Source organism: Ipomoea nil, unplaced genomic scaffold, assembly GCF_001879475.1.
Source record: "Ipomoea nil cultivar Tokyo-kokei standard unplaced genomic scaffold, Asagao_1.1 scaffold2805, whole genome shotgun sequence".
In the NCBI taxonomy this organism is placed as follows: Eukaryota; Viridiplantae; Streptophyta; class Magnoliopsida; order Solanales; family Convolvulaceae; genus Ipomoea; species Ipomoea nil.
In genome coordinates, this window is record NW_017619233.1 from 3,501,254 (window position 1) to 3,521,875 (window position 20,622).

Genomic DNA, 20,622 nt, shown 5'->3' on the forward strand with positions numbered 1-20,622 from the left:
AGACCCAGGTGGGATAGACTGGATTTAAAATTGGAGGAGCATAAACATCACCAGAAGCCGGAGGCACCATAATCGGCAGACACGAGAAGGTACTGTTAACATACCCGAGCAAGTTTTGACCACAAAGAAACGGGACCAATTGGGTACGCCAGAAAAGATAATTACGGGTTGTCAAGTTTATAAAAACAAAGTGATGCGCCGACGACAACGAAACGGGCGCAATATGCAATAGTAAAGCAAAAATAGCTTCAGAAATAGTCCGCTTAGAGCTGGCAGAACTGTCACTTGCGGTCGCAATTAGGGAACCTGAACCTAAATGACTGATACCATATGAGAACACGATTCTTGTATAATATTCCAGAATACAATAAGGAACAGGAAATATATATATATATATATATATATATATATATATATATATATATATATATATATATATATATATATATATATGACCATATGAGAACACTTGCTTAGGTGAGAACGTGAGAACAAATCATGTGCATCCAAAGGTATGCACATAAGGCAACAAAGTTATGCACCTAATGATTAACATATATGCACTTGTAGGCTAAACTCTATGCACCTTACAGTGTAAACTTATGCACCTTACAACTTATGCACTTACAGTATGCACCCACTTACAGTATGCACCCAAATAAGGAACAATATGCACTCAAAGAATGAACAATATGCACCCAAACGAAGGAAAATAATACAGTCAAAGAAAAAAAAATTCACTAGAAGTTAAATCATGCACTCGGAGAATGAACAATATGCACCAAAAGAAAGAACAATATGCATCCAAAGAAGGAACAATATGCACCCAACGAAGGAAAATAATATACCCAAAGAAAAAAAAAAGTAAACATTCACTAGAAGATAAACCATGCACTCGAAGAAGGAACAATATGCATCCAAAGAAGGAAAATAATGCACCCAAAGAAAAAAGTAAATATTCACTAGAAAATAAACCATGCACTCAATGAAGGGGAACAATAATATGCACCCAAAGAAAGAAATTAATGCACCCAAAGGAAAAAGTAAATATTCACTAGAAAAGATAAATCATGCACTCGAAGAAGGAACAATATGCACCCAAAGATAAATCATCAACTTACGCACCTTAAGCACACAAACCACGCACCTTAAGAAGGAAAGCCGCACACCTAAAGTTTTAGATCGAGACACTTAAGTTTTCAACACCTGATGCACCTTAAGCCACACAGTACAAAAACCACGCACCTTAAATTTGACCTAGATGCAAAAAGACCAAATTGCCACCGCATATTTTTTTAATCATTGTTAATCTTGGGCGTTGATTTATGCAATATTATTGGCTCATATTTAACCGCACAATCGCACCTGGTCGCACCAACCACATGCAAAATAATGTACTTTCCCTAAATACAATGTACAACATTTTTAATATACTAAAAGTATATTATTTGTGTACTGAATATGCATTATTTAATAGAATGTTCCACGCAATTGTATGGACCATGATTGGGGAGCGAAAACTAGAGGCCCTTTGCTAACACTTATGTATGTAGTATGTTGGTGTTTTGTTCTTTCCTTACATGGTATGCAAAATAATAAATAAATAATCATACAACATATTGTACTAAAAATTTAGAGTGTTTGGTCTAAATATTGAAATCAGAATCATAATCAATATACTGTAAATAAATTGAAAGACATATAATATGTTAATTACAAGTACATAATAATGATAATATGTAATTTACATATTATGTGTTTGTAGTTAACAAATTATGTATTTTTAATTTATTTACAAGTATATAATTTATCAATTTAAACACATAATATATTAATGGTAATACATAATTTTTGGATCAAAATTCACAATATAAAGTTAACCATTGAAACTTGACAAGTTATAGTCTTTCTTTAGTTGTAAACGTGGCGTCCAAGCTGTTCTTATCTTGCTTGCCTATGTTTCTTTAATTCTAGGGATTCTTGATTCCAATGACTGATGTTCTTCCAACCAAAAGCAACTCTTCAAATAATAATAATAATAATAATAATAATAATAATAGTAATAATAATAATAATAATAATAATAATAATAATAATAATAATAATAATAATAATAATAATAATAATAATAATAATAATAATAATAATAATAATTATTATAATATAGGTTTTGTGTCTCATCGATCAATTGTATTTATAATAAAACACGATTTTGTATATTCATATATTTTAATTGTTTGAGAAAAATTTTAGTTTGTAAGAGGGTTTTCAGTCATCCTATTTCCTAATTCCTATCAATGTTCAACCATTTGCTAGCCAATGAATTCTTTTTCAACCTATTATTCCCCACTATTCTTTTCACTCTCCCCCTCCTAAAAAATCGACTGCCTTTATGCTTTCTGCCCAAAGTAAAATATGTGACCATTAAACGTATATGTTGTATTTATAATAAATGAGAACTTTATTTTATTTTAAAACACTCATGATTCTTTAAAATACTATATTTGTTTTATACTTTCTCAATCTTTTTTCAGCCCAAAAAACGGAGTTTAATCCTGTGTGACATGTGACCACCCATTTGAAATAGTAACAGAGGTGCTATCACACTACATAGTAGTTGGCAAATGAAAATTTTAAATATTAGATTGATGAATTATGGTTTACTGTCTATCAATTTTTTTTTTCTTAAAAATCTTAATTGAAGATCTATTTTTCAATTAATTTTATAAGAAGACCGTTAAATTATATTATTACAAACGTTATTACTCAAAAAAAAATATTACAAATGTTTGAGACGCTGAAGTAAGTATAGTGCTCCAATTGCTTTTAAGTAGGATATGATAACGCCGAAAAGTAAGCATAGTGCAACACTGAGATCCATCATATTATTAGTTCAAAAAGAGCTTGAAGGGTCATTTCATGGCTGGGTGAAACTCTTAATTATTATTATTATCCCTCACAAATTTAGTACCCCGTAATAATTTAAACCGCTTAAAACAAACGTTAATAGTTTAATCACTTAGCATATGATGAGCCTCGAACTTTATATCAAAAAATTGTAAATTGTAATACTCCCAACCCTCTTCAGTCTCCACAAAGCCTCATTGCTTCACTCCACTAATTATTTCCCTTTCAAATCAATTTATTCAAATTCTATAACCCTTGCACCAACACAAGGTTTTGGTATCCAAGTCATACTGGAAATGGAAAGTAGAAAATTTGATATTTTCTATAAAAAAGATGGAGAAAAAGGAAAGAGATAGAAAGCAAGCAAAAACCTTACTCAAACTAACAGGCTAAATGTGCGCACAAAGGATCTACTCACTTTAGGCATAATCCCGAAATTCGAACCTTAGTCTCTTCTCCCAAATACTGCTTACTGAACTATTGAGCTAAGTCTGAACGGGTAGAAATCAAGCAAAAACCTAACAAAAAGTCAGGATGCTTATTTATTTATTATTACTCATTGGATACAAAAAGAGTTGTTCTGTTTACTTGGTAGGGGTAGGCAGCCACATATTACATATAGAAGATTGTTGGCTTGTAGCAGAAACTATTATAAAGTGTGTTGTGTTTAATTAATACTAGAACTGGAATTCTATAAGGTTGGAGGGATCCAAATGTAGCCATGGGTCTGAACATAGCCCGCCTTTCGCAACAACTCATCTGCTTCTACAGGCCCTCGGCTGCCTGGCTTGTAAGGGATCGGCTTCAACTCTCCATCGTCTATCCTGTGCAGGAGCGGGGTGAAGATTTCCCAAGCCACCTAAACAATCACACCATAACCAATCATCAATCACGCCATATTGTCATGTGCTCGTTATATTTATTTATTCAAATATGGTCCGCTATGAATATTATACCTTCAACTCATCCCTGCGAACAAAGTGCTGCTGATCCCCTCGTATTCTGCAACATAAAATCTCAAATTTGTAAGTCTCGTTTGTTTGTGTATATGGCAAAAACATGTTAAGGCAAAGCTGATAAGAGATGAGAATGCAAAAGGGCATAGTATAGAATCGTACGTGTCAAGAATTAGACGCTCATATGCCTCTGGAATGGTAACCCCTTGATATCGTTGCCTATATGACAAGTCTAGTTCGCTCTGGGCAGTCGACATTTCTAGCCCAGGTTGCTTGACCTGCACAAAAGATTAATCGCGTCAAAAACTGAGTAAAATAAATCAACAATCCCAGTCTTATAACTTGGGCCTCAGCTTCATTTGATAGTGCACAAGACAACTAGTTGATCAACATCCGCAAAAAAAAAAACTTAAAATAATAATGGTAGCTTACCATGAGTTTCATATACATCGCTTCTGATGGTTGGAGGCGTATGACAAATTCATTCCTCCCACGCTTTTGACCTGATGAAATGTTTCACAACTGAATTACGGCTCTGATACCATGTTATAATCGAAGCTATAATGCACATGGGCCAATTGGCCAAACCACACTAAAAGATTGAATCCAATCAATTAGTTAACCTAACTCGTGACCTTATAAACTCATATGTTCTTTCTTATATTTTCAATGTGGGACTCTTAACAATTTTTATAGGTTTAAACTATAGAGGCCTTGGCATGTATTAGTCAAACATAAATATGCTCTTATCAATCTCTCTTTTGCGTTTCAATAAAGCTGGTGGTCATGCTAACCACCCTATTCAAGGTGGATTTATACTAAAAGATGGAAAGACAAAGGGGCCTAGAGACAAAACCTATAAAACGAAACAAATAAAGGCAGGAAATTGATATTAATTTGCAGGAATTCTGATATACATACATTTGAATATATCACCGGGGACATCCTTAAATTGGACCCGAATTTCTGCTTTTCTTGAACTAAGTGCTTTTCCTGCCTTAAGTATAAAGGGCACACCTGCAACAAGTCATTTGTAGAAATATTAATAACAAAAAATTGGCACAGCTATTTTCTCAACACTTCGATAGAACCAACAATCGAAATGTCTCATCAAATTCTAAATTTCATCCACATATTAAAAATATGAAACTCCAAACGGGAAAATATAATAAAAATAATGATACCGAGATGGAAAAAAACTCAAAAAGGTGTCTTACCTTCCCATCGTTCATTGTGTATGCGCAGAACCATGGTCGCAAAAGTTGGAGTGTTTGAGTTGTCGGGAACAGTGGGATCATCCCTATAGCCTTCATATTGTCCAAGAATAACCTCTTCATCTTTAATGGGAACCACCGATTGAAGAACCTTAAGTTCAAATCAAATCAAAGATAAATAATAGCTCTTGTTATAAGCAATTATCAGCACAGAAGAAAATATAACAATACATCTAGAAAATGCTTAGATACGAACCTTCACTTTCTCATCTCGTATGTGCTCAGGTTTAAGAGAAATAGGCTTCTCCATAGCAACAAGGCAAAAGACCTGCATTGTCAAATGACAGACTTTTAGAAGAGCATAGCTATAGAAATCAATGCAATTTCATAATATTAGTAATTGATTCAAAAGGTCAAGAGAGACTGCAATGCATTACCTGCAAGAGATGGTTCTGAATAATGTCACGTATAATCCTGCCAAAAATCAAAAATTAAAAAGCAGTTTCAAGTAACCATTACTGCATAAAGTTTTGCAAAGATTAAAAAAAATATGCTTTTCAACAGTAACGTTTAGATTAAATTGTAGGACAACTTTAGAACTCCATATGTTCCTCCAAATTTCTGGTTTTATGGCAAGTAGTTTTAGAGCCATACTATTTAGAAGCATGAGATTATTAAGAACTACAATTTGGGACTTGGGAGAACATCAGAGTTTAAGAATTATATAATAAAAATGGGGGTGAGAGAATGTTGTCCATAAGCATACCCATATTCATCAAAATATCCACCACGGCCATCAGTTCCAAAATCCTCTCTGAATACAATCTGCAAGGAAGAAATTAAAAATAAGAAAAGGACTAAATGACAATGCAAGGGGTATGATGATCTCCCCAGCTTGGTTCTTTGTTTGTTTGTCTGTTTTAGTTTTTGTTGGTTTTTATATTTATTTTATTTATTTTTTTGCAGGGTAACTGATTATATGTGTTTGCGTGTGTACACACACACACACGGTTATTTTCCCAAAGGAGTGCAATTATGATATATTTGATAAGTATAATAAAAATAGAGGTAGAAAGAATGAGGGGACCAACCTGTACATTAGCAATGTTGTCACGATTCCAAAGTGGCAAAAAGAAACGATTCGCAAAGCGAAGCACCAACTGTTTTTGCAAAAAGTGAGAGTATAAACAAGAAAAACATTTGATTAACTAAAGTTGGAAAAGATACAAACATCTGGATACATACCAAGTTCTGAACCAACTCCTTCCCCAAGTAATGGTCAATACGATAAATTTGTGGTTCATCAAATAATTCTCCTATTTGGGCACTAAGTTCCTCAGATGAAGCCAAATCCTTGCCAAAGGGCTTCTCAACAACAATGCGTGTCCATCCACCCAAATCAGCTGTAAACAGAACACTAGGAATCTGTAAAGTTATGTTGTAGAAGAGTCTGCTGACTAAAGAAAACCACCTTGTACTTAAAATAGGTTTCGTGTTACATTATTGCACTTGAAACCAGTAATATAACACGCAGTAATTATATATATATATATATATATATATATATATATATATATATATATATATATATATATATATAAAGTATGAAAAGATAAGCATACATTTATTCATGCAATAAGATTTTATCATTCTGCAAACAGGTGGGTATACTGAAGGAGGAAGTGCAAGGTAGAAGAGTCTTCTAGCAGATCCCTCTGTGCTGTTTCTTGATATTTCGTGCTCATAAATTGCCTTATCTAATGTCTGGAAACCCTCCTCAGAGTCATAACCACCACTTATATATTCAATCTGCAGGAATAGTAACATGGACATCATAGGTTAGAAAATACAACATAATTGAGAATTTAAACCGTTCATTTCTATTGTACTAACCAATTGCAGAAAATCCGAAACTTCTTCAGCATTCTCTTTCCCTTGAGAAAGATACCTGTGATAATTTGGCGAAAGGTCATCGGAGCAATAGATTCATGTATCTCGAGGGTAAAAGCAAATACGAATGGGACATGAAAATAAATTTTAATAACATGATTGGGGCATGGCAGTGAAGAAATTTAAGGAATTGGGAGAATGACACAAGAAAATACAAATAAGAATCAGCATAATAATGCAACAATAGAAAAAGTCACACAAATCTATAAAGAGAAAAGTCATGAAGTGAAATACATGGAAATAGATAGTATATGATAGGAGAAATAACCAGAACCAGAGAGTGGAAAGAAGGACAGCAAACAGAAATCTCACCCATGGATCCTTTCTTTCAAGTCATTATTTGAAATTTTGGACCTTGCATACCCAAAAATGTGAACTTCATTAGATTGCAAGAACCCCTGCAATTGCCCCATTGAATTCTGAAGTTAGCAATCAGGGATTGTGAATGGGACCAAAGTACACAATCTCAAGATATAAGTGAAAAGAAAATTACTAATAAAGATCTATAAACTTCACCTGGCGATAGAGGTTGAAAAGTGCTGGGAAAGTCTTCTTCTTAGCAAGATCACCAGAAGCACCAAGAACAATGATGGAGAGACACCCAGTTTCTGGGACATTGTCATTGTCCCTAAAAGATTCATTCCTAAACGAACCCCTTTTCTCTACGCACCATTGACCAGATTCCATCTCCAAAGCTTCTATTAATCACTCCTCCACTGTATGATCGCTTATTATCTTCTGATCTACACACAACAGAAACACAGTTAGTCCCAACTACTAGCTATCAGATCCAGAAAAGCAGTTTCAGACAAAATTAAACAAGATTAAGATATATGACCGGAAAATTGGAAGCAAGAATTTTAGGAAAATTTTGGGAAGATAAAGAACAGCCCACCTAATGCAAGAAGACGTTAAGCAGAAATACAAGAACCGGCCAACTACTAACAAAGATTTAGGTAGTGAAAGAGACAAGGCTTACAGTTTCAGGAGACAACTTGAGAGGGACTACAAACATGCATTCATACGGGACGGGAGGGGAAGTTGAAAAGTAAAAATCTTTATAATGATGCGATCCCGAGGGACGAACGAAATTCAGTACGACTCGTGGGGCATTTTTTGGGATTTAAATATTTGAAAATCATGAGTCATGAGTCATGGCCCTCTCACCAACCCCAGAGAGGACCTCAATTTTGACTATGATTTTGACATTAGCCGCCGTATTCGACTTCGCATGAATACAGTGGTTGCCGGGATGTGAAATTATGATCCCACAGTCATTGGGGTTCTGGTAGGTGCTTCGAATTCAAGTATTTCGTTCCCAATATTTCACATACCATTACCAACAAACAAAACCGACCAACGACCTAATAAGAGTAATTGAATGATAGAATTATATTTAGTCATATTTATTAAATTATGAAATAATAATATATTTTTAAAGGAGAAATAATTGTCGCTTCTCTGGTTTTCGCTTTAATTTCCACACAGTCGCTGTTTCTGTGAAGCAGGTAGAGGCGGCATCTGATCGTCTTCCCCTGCTGTTATTTCTGCCACAGACAACGATCGCCTTCATTATCTTCTCTGCTTTCACCGTCTTCTCTTCCATTCTCTGCCTTTGCCACCGGTTACGTCTGGCCCCATCCCTCCATCTCCACCGCTACCGGTCGTTACTCCCTTATTTTTGCATTGTTGTTTCCGTTTGCTTTGTTTTGACGAATTCTAACGATAAAACTGGTCATGGCATATGTGAATCTCGTCCTAGGTGACAAACATGACAATGAAAAAGAGACTCCTCTGGACTATGATATGCAGTTCAATCCGATGGAGATATTGTCAATGGATAGAAGAATGGAAGTAGATACTCCGGTAGTGTGCAAGACCATTCAACCAGAGTCAGTCTTGGGTATGTTTGACCAAATCATTAAAGAAGTTTTAAGTTCCTCCAAAGAGTTCAGCTTCAAATTTGTGAAACAGTCTACGAATCAAGTTTTCTGTTGCATTGCTAGAGAAGTTGTTTCTATATCTGACTGTAAGGAATGTTTGACCATTCCATCAATCTTTATTGTAAATGTTTCAGCCTATGATTAATGAATTAGCTTATTTACTTTCAAAAAAAAAAAAAAAAGATGAATAATTGTGACAAGCAAATGAAAATGAATGTGGCAAAATTAAGAATCTGTTTGGAAACCTTGAAAATATTTTTCGGAAAATAAGTTATGTTTTGAAAAATATTTTAATTTTCTAGTGATTAGCTGAATGTCAGAAAATTATACTTTTATGTTTGGCTGAAAGTTAAGAAATTACATTTTTTATATTTAGTTTATTTCCCTGAAAAATGGGTATATAATAATAATAATAATAATAATAATAATAATAATAATAATAATAATAATAATGTAATAGAGTCAGTAGCTTTCAAATAATAATAATAATGTGGTAATGGTGGTGGTGTGGTGGTAGTGGTGGTAATGTGATAGTAGTGATAGTGGTGATGGTAGTGGTGTGGTGGTGGTGTGGTGGTAGTGGTTGTGATGTAGCAGTAGTGATAGTGGTGATGGTAGTGGTGTGGTGGTGGTGGTAGTGTTGTTGTGGTGGGTGGAGATGGTAGTTGTTGTGGTGGTGGATGATGATGATGGTGGTGGTGATGATGGTGTTGGTGGTAGTGGTGGTGGTGTTGGTGGCGGTAATGGTTGTGGTAGGGGTGTGGTAGTGGTAGTGGTAGTGGTGTTATGATGGTGGTGATGTTGTGGTTGTGTTATGATGTGGTGGTGGTAATAATAATAATTCGAAAACTAACATTTTAAAAGAAGAGAGTGAAGAGAGATAAAAAATAAAGAATTCCAAAAATGTCTTCTAACTAAAAAATTAGAAAGAATTTTCCACCAAATTGGACTTTCTTCCTTTGACCAAAATGAATATTTTTCTTTGACTACATTTTCATTGAGTACCCAAACACTGGAAAATTTGGATGGAAGTCATTTTCTGAGTTTTCAAACGGACCTTAAAAGAGCATGACTAAGGATGTGTTTGAAAACTCGAAAAATGATTTCTTTCCCGTTTTTAATAAAGAGTATAAAATGTGAGTCAAACGAAAATGAGTGTTTGGTCAAGAGAAAATACCATCATTTTCTTGAAAAATGACTTTTGCTCTTTTTTTGGGAAAGTCATTTTCTAATTTCCACACACTACCACCACCGCCACACCACCACCACCACCACCACATCACCACACAATCACCTCACTACCATCACCTCCATCGCCACCATTAGGGATGAAAATTTTCTCCGTCCCCGACAGGGATCCCCGATCTCCGCCTCGACGGGGACGGGGATAGGAAAAATTTTCGGGGAACGGGAACGGGGACGAGGACGGCGATACCCCTCCCCACCCCGCCCCATCCCCGAATAATTATTATAAATATATATAGCGAAAATCAATGATTTGGTCCCTCAATTATTAGCAAAATTTCAATGTAGTCCCTTAATCGCTTATTCATCGATTTGGTCCCTAAAAATAACTGTTTTTAGTTGATTTAGTCCCTCCGGTCGTAGTCCGTCAATAACCCGGCGAGAGCTCCGATTTGCCATGTGCAATTTGGTCTTTTCACGCCATCTTCTTCATCCTCTCTGACCAAGCTTCGCCGAAAAACGCTCGTCGTCAGGAAAATGGAGCCGAGTCCATCTATTACGAAATCTGTCGCTGAGCCTGTCGGATCTACTCGAGCTCGCCTGAGGGATCTCCATCTCGTCTGCTCGTTAGAATGAGCTCATCGCCGAAAAAATAGTGTTTTTGAGCTCGTCGGATCTGCTGGGTTCAGTAGCCTGTGCATATTGGCCATCATCAACAAGTTTTCTAACGTCAGCCAGTGCTTTTGGAGCATCTAGATCAGTATAATCCCCAGGAATTCCAGTCCACAAAGTGTCCTATGTACAAAGCAGACAAAACCTAATTAGATTACATGTGATCTTCCCCTTCTTAAAACTTGCTGCTACGATTTTGTTCCTCACTGATCATAAAAGGCATAGAGCTTACTACACAATAGAAAAAGACGACAAACGAAGCGCAAATAAACTTTCGGCAAAATATGATTACCGTTGAGATTGAGAGTCTCAGATGCAACACCGCCCCAAACCATGGCACCGAGACGATCGTTTCCAATAGGCAGAGCATCGGAAGCCGGCGATCCCACCACCGGCTCCATATATGCCCAGGAGCTCCCTGATAACGCAACTACCTCCGACAATTCTGGAAGCCGGCGATCATCAAATTGGTTGGTGAATTGTGATCGTAACATATCCCACAAATTATCCCCCTCCTTCGATTGCCCATGCAACACCTCCACTACCGGAGAATCCTCCATAGACGAAGCGTGACTCGGACCACCCGACTTCGCAACCAGCAACCGGTCTTCAATTCGACCATGGCGATCACTCCGCTGAGGCTCTAAGACAACTCCAGGGGGTCGAGAGGGGCCACCGTCGGCGTCGCCATAGATGAATCTGGACTGCGATCACGAAAGTGCTCCAAAGCCGTTCGATCGCTGCGATGTTGATGGCGATGACTTGGGGGAGGCCGGCCGAAGGCTCCAAGGCCCATGATAACACTCGGCTGCCATATTTTTTAGGTGAGATGGCGTGAAAAGACTAAATTGCCCATGGAAAATCGAAGCTCTCGCCGGGTTATTGACGGACTACAGCTGGAGGGACTAAATCGACTATATATATATATATATATATATATATATATATATATATATATATATATATATATATATATAAACTTTTTAAATTAAAACTTGGATTTTTAGTTTTTAAAATTAAAAATTACACTAATGTAAGATTTTGACTAAGTATTGATTGGGGACGGGGAATCCTAATTCCCCGCGGAGATGGAGATGGCGATGGGGACGGGAACAGGAAGTATACTCCCCGCTCCGTTGCCATCCCTAGCCACCATACCGTGACACCACCACCACCATTTATATTATTATTATTATTATTATTATTATTATTATTATTATTATTATAAATGTTGTTATATCCTAAACAAAAATAATTAAAATGTTTAATTATACAATTCTGCTCATTTTCCAAATACCAAACACACCAAGACAATTTTTTAGAATATAACCAAACACTGAAAATGTAAATATTTTCTAGAAAATGAGCCATTTTGAGAAGTCATTTTCCTGATTTCCAAAGATATCCTTTCCTCCATTCAATATTATGCAATTCACTTTTTAAAACAAAAATATATTTACTCATTTAAAAAAAAAATACCGTGTTAATCAAAATTGTGTTGGTCTTGTTTAGTATTTGCTTAATGTTAAGAGTATGATATGTTAGGAGGTCAGTAAATTGATTAGCTCATGTGCTTTTAAGACAATAATATGCCATGGATCATGGTTCACCTTGTAAGGTGAACTATTAACGCAAAATTCATTTTTTATTTTTTTAGAATAAAGAAGCTAATTCATTAATCATAAGCTGAAACGTTTACAATAAAGATCGATAGAAATTAGAAAGATAAAACATTCATTACAGTCAGACATAGAAACAACTTTCCTAGCAATGCTACAAGAAACTTGAATTGCGGACTGTTTTACAAGATTGAAGCTGAATTCATTGGAGGAACTTGAAGCTTCTTTGATGTTGTTAATGATCTGGCTACCCAAGACTAACTCTGTTTGAGAAGTCTTCTATACCACATGAGTATCTATTGCAGCTCTTTTGTCTATAAACAATATCTCCATTAATCTGAACTGCATATCATAATTCAGATCTTCTTCGTTGCTCAAGATGAGATAAACATACGCCATAACCAATTAAGTCGTTTCACCTTAATGAAAAGAGAGCTCGCCAAATAAACGAGAGGAAAAAACTCGTCAAAATAACAGATGAAAAAACACAGATCTGCAAAAAAAAAAAACTAAAACCAGTGAAAAAAAACATATAAAAGCAGTGCGAAAAGGAGTGGAGATTGAGGGAGAGGGATAATGGCGAATAGTGGCTGTGGAGATGGAGGTAGACGTATGAGGGAAGGGGGGAAGTTAAAACCGGTGGCTAAGGCGGAGGAGATGGTGGAAATCGAATGGAGGAGACGGTAGAAATCGAACAAAGAAGCAAGGAGATGGCAGCAAGGGAAAGCAAGGTTGGGAGGTGGTGACAAGGGACGCCGCCTCCGTTCGTTTAGCGAAGGCGGCGGCCGTGAGGAGGAACGAGCGGTTGCGCCTGAAGATGGAAACCCTAGGGTAGAGAGAGAGAGAATTGTACCATAAGATTCATTTTTAGTATACTGAATGTTTATTTTTAATACAATGAATCTTTATTTTTTGAAGGTTCATTTTAATACAGTGAATCTTTGTTGTTGTTGTTATTTTGAATTACAAGACTTTGATTAGTTATTTTGATATCTTATTAGTTATTTTTTATTATATTTAAAATTGTTATTATATTATTATACATGTTATATTCTAAATAAAATAATTAAAATGTTTAATTATACAATTATACTCATTTTTCATAAAAGTAACCAAACACACCAAGACAGTTTTTCAGAATGCAACCAAACACCGAAAAAGAAAATATTTATTTGAAAATGACTCATTTTCCAACAAATATTTTTCAAAACTCATTTTCCTACTTTCCAAACGGACCCTTGAAAGTAAACTTTAATTATATTAAAAATAAATCTTCAATACAATAATAATGAACATTTATTCCTCCTGGCCCACAATATAATTTGCCATTTCAAGAGCTTTGGGTTCCCAACCTACCTTTTAATTTCTTCATGGACTGGCAATCTGCCTAGTTGTATTTTCAATTTGATTTATGAGGTTTAATAAAACTTGATTACTTTTCTTTAAAATATATTTTGTTAACATTTAAAAGATGATTAATTTTAGGATTAATTATTGTACATACATTATAGTTGTAAATCACAGCGTCCGATGAGCATGAGGAATGTGTCTACTTTAGACATAATTCCCACACTGTTGCTGCCGAGATTTGAACCTTAGTCTCTTCTCCCAAATACTGCCCACTGAACCATTGAGCTAAGCCCGTGCGGGCATGTTGAGCGAAATCTAGTGGACTATTAGGGGTGTGCATTCAGTTAACCGAACCATTTTAAACGAATTTTTTAAAGGTTTAACCGTTAACTAAACGAAACTTTGTATTACTGAATTAACTGAACCAAAGTTTTTTCTTTTTTCTTTTCCCAATTAACTGACATTTTTTAACTAAATTTTTAAATCCTTAAAATAATATCTATAATAATAAATCCAACTACTTCAATACCTATAATAATAAATCCATAACTTCAATCCAAAATCCAAAGTCCAAACATCCATAGTCTATAGGGATTTCATTTTAATTTTAAGAATTTTACATTATATATGTATTTATTTATTTATATATTGAAAATTTCGGTTAATCGTTCGGTTAACCAATAGTTTCGAACCAAATTAATCATTTACCAAAATTTTACAAAATCTCTAACCATTAACTGAACCCAAGTATTTCAGTTAAAAAACAGTTAACCAAAATTCTTTGATTCGATCGGTTAATTGAACTTTTACCGAAGTTTGCACACACCTATGGAGTATGTTATAATCCCAGACAATATTTCTTACAATCAACAACATAAATAGCACGAAGGCGATCTTAATTAATAGATGAAATGAAAAAAAAAAAAAAGACAGAGGGCTTGTATCCCTTCTTGTGTTGCATCAAATACAATTTGGTATAACTACACGAGATTGAAATCCCACGAAACAACAACAACAAAAAAAAAAAAAAAAAATGGTCATTATTGCTCTTGATTAATATACAAGCAGATTTCAAGAATATAACGACTCAATACCTAGTCATTCCTTTTTGTATATGTAATATATATATACTATACAATCAAGTGATGGTAAAAACAAAGAATTATACACATTGGGTGCTGAGCAGACCCTAACTGTAGGAGGCACTTTTAAGCCCGTTCCATTCTCAGACTAAGAATTATACACTTTGTAATACATTAAGTTCCCAGTTTCTCAGTGGGTGTGTTTTTTTGCCCAGAAGTGCTTCCAAGGATTTAGCTTTCTTGTTCCTAACTCTTCCTGCTTCTTTCAACAGCTCTTCCAGCCTTCTCTTCTCGTCATCTACGTCTGGGTTTGCGGTTCCCAGTTTATCCTCCCTCATTCCAACCACGAATTCCAAGATTTCGATCGCATCAGCAGTCCTAACCGAGATCAATTCAAGAAACAAAATGACCCGTAAAGTTGATTTAAAAGATAAGAGCTTTAAAAGGTTGATCATAAAGTACTATACCTTCCCATGGCATCATAAGTGCCAGCAAGGTTGCTATAGACTCCCAGTGTGTCAGCGTGGTATGGACCATATTCGGTTTCCAAGATGCTTCTTGCTTCTTCGAACAAGTCTGCAGCTTCGTTTATAGCGTAGAGTTGAACACAGGTGAGCCCCATTTGGTTAAGGGCAATGCCAAGAAGAGCGGATTTCTTCTCCCCGATTGCCCGGAACTTGTCAATGGCGGTTTTAAGGGAGGTGTAAGAGTCTGAGTAGTCCCCTAAGATGTAGTAAAGAACCCCGATTTGGGCTTCGATTCCTGCAATGGTGCTCTGTTGGCCCGGTGCGTCTCCATAGGCTTTGATGGCCTTGTGGAGTAAGTTGAGTGCTTGTTCGGGCTCGTCCATTGATTCGTATATTGCAGAGACATCAACGAGGCCGCTGGCAATCTCTTCGGGTTGGGTTTTGGGGAGCGTTGCTGGGGCTGGGGCTGGCTTAGCATAAACACGGAGAGCGTTTTCGCAGTATGATTTCGAGTCCTTGAATTTTCCTATCCTGTAATACAAATCAGCCAAGCGGACGAAGACTGATGCAACTGATGGGTGGCTCTCTCCTTTTATGGTCTTAAACGTGGTGAGAGCTTTTTGGTAAGAACAAATAGCCTCGTCGTATCGTGCCAGAGCGAGATACGCATCGCCAATGTTGCAGTCGATAGCTGCAACCTCGGCTTCCTGGCCCTGGGCTGCCAGGGCCATGCTGGCCAAAACGTAATGCTCGAGAGCAGCTTCGTAATCTCCCTTGGAGTCATAAACCAGCCCCAAGAGTCTCCTATCCGCGGCTTCTTCGAAAGAAGCAGGGCGGGCATTCTCTCTATGGATTTCAAGAGCCATCTGACAAAGCCTCTCGGCCTCGTCAAATTGCATTGCTTGAATATGGGCTTCAGCCACATACCTACACGTCTCACCAAGCCGGGAGTCTTTTTCCCCGAGCACTTGCCTCTGAATCTCGAGCCCGGCTGTGTAGAACAGGATGGAGTTCTCAATCTGACCCTGCATTGCATATGTATCTCCTAATTGCATACACCCTGCAAACTTAGCCAGTGCGTGATTTTGGCCCTTATCCATTGCCGGGATTTCAATAGACCTCTCAAGAACCGGGATTGCCTCTCGGTACCGGCCTAATCTGCAGTATAACGCCGCTGCAACGTGTAAACACATGACAAACTCCAAATTGGAGGAGTTGGGCTTCGAAGAAACCTCAAAAGACTTTATGGCACGGAGAGTCAAATCAAGAGCCTTTTGATCGTTTTCCCCCGAGGAAACCAAGGCCCTTGCCTGTTTGAGTAGATATGACCCGAGATACGTAGGCTTACCCCCCTTCCCACCATCCTCACCTCCTTTCCTCAAGGACTGAGGAGTATTTAGCTTCCTCAAGTTCGTTGAGCTCGAGCTCATCTTCCTCGTAAAAGGCGTTCTACCATGAGAACACTTGCTGGTCCTCGGATTTGGTTTCCGGGTAACTTTTACTGGAGAATTAAGCTTATTATTATTATTGTTCATCTTACCAAACTTTTCATCTTCACATTTTCCTTTTTCTCGGTCCGAAACAATACCAACTCCCGTGTCCTCCACCACCACCTCCTTTTTAATCTCCTCCACCTCTCCATAATCCACACCAGCAAGATACCTCAACTCGGAGTCAATTCTTGATTCCTCTCCATATGATAGGAAGCTTCGACGAGATGGCGAGTGATCAGAGCTCTGCATCTCGTAAACATTGTTATATAACTGCTCAATGGAGGTGTCCATAGCCCCATCCATGGCCAAATCAAAGGAATCAGTCTCAGCAGGGCTATGTGTATACAAGGGACTCCTAGGTGAACTCTCAGAAAACATTTCCTTATATGCTGCTCCCACAAACTGACCATCACTTTCTTCTCTATTAACATTACCTCCAATCCAGCCTTCCATCACAATTGGATCCATTCTTTCTGCACATAATATTCCTTCCATTTCAGCTTGCTTCAACCATTAATAAAACCCAAACTCATAAACACCATATAAAACAGAATAAAAAAAATATATTCTTTGACCACAACTAACCAACCCATCATTCATTTCTGCAACAATAATCTCCCCCATGGTGAAATTAAAGTATTCAGGACCAAAAAACATGAAACAACAATTAACCAAAGAAAGGAAATAATGATCATTGAGACATTGACAAACCCCATTGGAACAAACAAAGGAATTGGGTACATAAGATTCAAGACAATCCTACTGGGAATCAAAGAACAACCAAGGAAATTACAATATCATTAAAAAAAAAAATTCCAATAATCATTAGGGAAGAAAGCTCTAACCTTGATATTCAAAAAGGGAGGAGGAGCCCAAGCCCAATCTCTCTCTTGATTATCTGGCAAATATAGAGATGCGAGAGAGACAAAAGGTGCAGGTTTGTAGCTAACATGTGTCTTTATATATATAGGAATAGGATAGGCAGAGGGGGCAAGGAAATGTAGGATTGAGGATATAGATAGATAGAGGGGAGGGGAGGGTGGTTAAACAGAGGGAGTGGGATGACTAGAAATAAGAGTAAGAAAGAAAATTAAAATTTGGGAATCACATTCACATGAATGGAATTTGGGAAAGCCATGAAAATAATGAAGATGAGCTGTGGGGCTTGTAAAGAGGTTAAAATGTTGAAGCATGAAGGGGACCTGTTATCTCCCATCTCTCCCTTCAAAGGTTGGAATATTGAAGCATGAAGGGGACCTGTTATCTCCCTTCAATACCCCAATTCTTGCCCCCATTTTTTTTGTTTTTCTTTTTGTCTTTCAATTTTGTCATTTGTTTTTCGCCGTGAATATGTCCTGCGGCTGTGCCATCAAGTCATCAACGGCTGATCAAACCCAAAAAAAAAATGTAATCTTTTGTTCAAATTTACAATTTTAATGTTGAATTATTATTATTATTAAAAACATAAATAATTGTTAAAATAATAAACACTAACAACAACAACACCAAGAAGGGAAAACAACATTTTGACCCTTGAATTATTTTACTTTTGAAAAATTTAACCTCTGTAAGTTAATTTATACAAATTTAGCTCCTTAATTGTTTTGACAAACCTAGTTGAAAAGGTAGCTGAAAGCTGAAAAGATATAAGCTAGGAGCTGAAAATAAAAAGCTGTTAAACTAACTATTATGCTTGAAAGTGTTTGGTAAAATTAACTGTTTTGATAAGCTTATAAATGTAAAAAGACTAAAAAAGACATCTTTATAAAATTTAAATTAGTTTGTTTACATATTAAAATTTAACATTTTGAAATAAAACTATTAGCATAATCACGATCTAGCATCCCATAACATCTTCATCTTATTCATCATATATATTAGATCATCAATCTTAATAATAATAATAATAATAATAATAATAATAATAATAATAATAATAATAACAATAATAATAATAATAATAATAATAATAATAATAATAATCTCAAAAAAATAATAATAAAGGATAAATGTGCGGATAGAGAATTTGTCATTTCTTTAAAAATGTAATAATAATAATAATAATAATAATAATAATAATAATAATAATAAAGGATTTGTCGTGAAAGTTGCAGATAAAGGAGAAGTAAATGGTTTTTAATTGGAAAGAGTAAATGATGTTATTTTTTAAAAATAATAAGGATAAAAATGGAAAAAAAAAAAGTTAGGGAGCTACTAGCTTATTTTGAAACACTACTTTAGGTAGTGTTCTAAAATAAGCTCTTATTTTAAGCTACAAGCTTATTTGGGAACATTACCAAACAGAGCTTATAACCTAATAGTAATTTAAAATAATCTATAAGCTCCTAAATAAGTTTTGACAAACAGAGTCATAATGTTGCATTTCTAGTCCTTAGTGTTATATAATTGTTAAATTTCATTAGCAAACTACAGAGTACTTTTTATGAGGTTATTTTTGTCACTTAGAATCGATGTCCATTGTTAAAAAAAATTTCTCCATGTCAACATTATTTTTAAATTTTAACAGTGAATATTAATTTTAAATGGTAAAAATAACCTTATATGTTAATGAAGTATGACAATATATAATACTAGTGACTAAATGTATAAAATTATGTACAATTAATGGGCTAAATCTGTTTAAATCAACTCATAGGAGCTAAATTTTCAAATGTGAAATAATTCAGGACCAAAAGTGTCGTTTTAATAATAATTAATAAGAATAATAGCCCTAGCACATTATTATTGCAAAAGGCTGAACCCCAACCCTAAGGGCCCCCCACACCCCGGCCCGACAGAGCATTTGGGAGGAATAATAGCCCTAGCACATTGGTCTTAGGGGTGGTCATTTAAGTTTTCGGTTAGATTTTTTCAAGTCTGTTTCGATTTTGAAAAAATGAAACGATTGTGATAGATACTTCCAATTGAGCACCAAGCTTGGGGTAGGTGGGGTAGTCAGTCTTTATTACTTGGGACACTTAGTAGTTCAAGGGAAGAGGCCTCCTTCACAAGCAACGAAAGGCATGGGCACCCTGGCGACCAGGCTCCGCAGTTGACGTGTCCCTAATCGAGCTACTAGTTGGCACGGATGGGAGACCAGGCTGGGCAGTCGGAGTTTTCCTTGGACGGCAAGTAGTTTCCTTTTTCTCATTTTAGACAATTAATGCGCCGGTCTTGGTAATTTCCAAAGCATAATTTTAGTTATTTTCCTTCTTCTCGCCTTATAGAGGATCTAACTCCTTGTATAAATACCCTCAAGGGGTCATATTGTAACGGATCCGGAATTCAAATTATTAACGTTACTTTGCTCATTTTTCTCTCAATCACTTTACTCCTTCTAACCCAGTATTTTACGGTAGTGTTAGCCCGTCAAACGGATGCCCTAGGCCATAAAACCAACAAATTCAATTTAACATTCTAGTTTGGTTCGATTTCGGGTCAGATTTTGGTTTAGTTTGAGAAGCTTGACATTTCATAGTTATCTAGCACACATAATTATTTATGAAGTATTTATTATCACTAAAAATTTAAATTTCAAAAACTAAACAACAAGTCAATAATGCATGTTTCAAAATTTTTAATAAAAAATAAGTCAACAATGCATATTTCAAAATCCAAAGTCCAAACATCATATAAAACTTAATCTAAATAACAAAATAGCAATATAAGTGTCTAATAGGAAAATATAGAAAATTAGGGATTTAGTAATTAGTGTGTATATATATATATATATATATATATATATATATATATATATATATATATATATATATAGGGAAGGTAT

General features: G+C 35.8%; 3 protein-coding genes across 8 annotated transcripts; all 3 read right to left on the bottom strand.

Annotated features, from left to right (window-relative positions):
- Positions 1-3,408: 3,408 nt before the first annotated feature.
- LOC109158167 (glucose-6-phosphate 1-dehydrogenase, cytoplasmic isoform) lies at positions 3,409-8,121 on the bottom strand. 5 transcript variants are annotated; one of them, XR_002050320.1, is made up of 17 exons: positions 7,923-8,013; positions 7,544-7,770; positions 7,340-7,425; positions 6,971-7,025; positions 6,700-6,886; positions 6,323-6,480; positions 6,169-6,237; positions 5,844-5,902; positions 5,515-5,551; positions 5,334-5,405; positions 5,081-5,228; positions 4,785-4,880; positions 4,296-4,366; positions 4,026-4,141; positions 3,864-3,909; positions 3,526-3,766; positions 3,427-3,495 (listed from the first exon to the last, which is right to left on the bottom strand). XR_002050320.1 is itself a non-coding variant. In XM_019306021.1 (16 exons), exons 2-16 carry the CDS (start codon positions 7,712-7,714, stop codon positions 3,599-3,601), a joined length of 1,539 nt encoding a protein of 512 aa, XP_019161566.1. In that variant the 5' UTR covers positions 7,715-7,770; positions 8,007-8,121; the 3' UTR covers positions 3,409-3,598. The 5 variants fall into 5 exon arrangements, 4 of the variants coding, with proteins under 4 accessions (XP_019161566.1, XP_019161568.1, XP_019161565.1 ...); XM_019306021.1 differs by having other exon boundaries at positions 3,409-3,766; positions 8,007-8,121; XM_019306023.1 differs by having other exon boundaries at positions 3,409-3,766; positions 7,544-7,765; positions 8,007-8,094.
- Positions 8,122-10,459: 2,338 nt separating this feature from the next.
- LOC109158169 lies at positions 10,460-11,616 on the bottom strand. Its single transcript, XM_019306025.1, has 2 exons — positions 11,120-11,616; positions 10,460-10,950 (listed from the first exon to the last, which is right to left on the bottom strand). Exons 1-2 carry the CDS (start codon positions 11,385-11,387, stop codon positions 10,913-10,915), a joined length of 306 nt encoding a protein of 101 aa, XP_019161570.1. The 5' UTR covers positions 11,388-11,616; the 3' UTR covers positions 10,460-10,912.
- A 3,197-nt stretch (positions 11,617-14,813) lies between these two features.
- On the bottom strand, positions 14,814-18,118 carry LOC109158166 (protein KINESIN LIGHT CHAIN-RELATED 2-like). Of its 2 annotated transcripts, none has more exons than XM_019306018.1 (4): positions 17,684-18,118; positions 15,346-17,311; positions 15,046-15,256; positions 14,814-14,970 (listed from the first exon to the last, which is right to left on the bottom strand). In XM_019306018.1, the coding sequence occupies exons 2-4, from the start codon at positions 17,304-17,306 to the stop codon at positions 14,959-14,961; spliced, it is 2,184 nt and encodes a 727-aa protein (XP_019161563.1). In that variant the 5' UTR covers positions 17,307-17,311; positions 17,684-18,118; the 3' UTR covers positions 14,814-14,958. The 2 variants fall into 2 exon arrangements, with proteins under 2 accessions (XP_019161563.1, XP_019161564.1); XM_019306019.1 differs by having other exon boundaries at positions 14,814-14,966; positions 15,042-15,256.
- Positions 18,119-20,622: the final 2,504 nt, after the last annotated feature.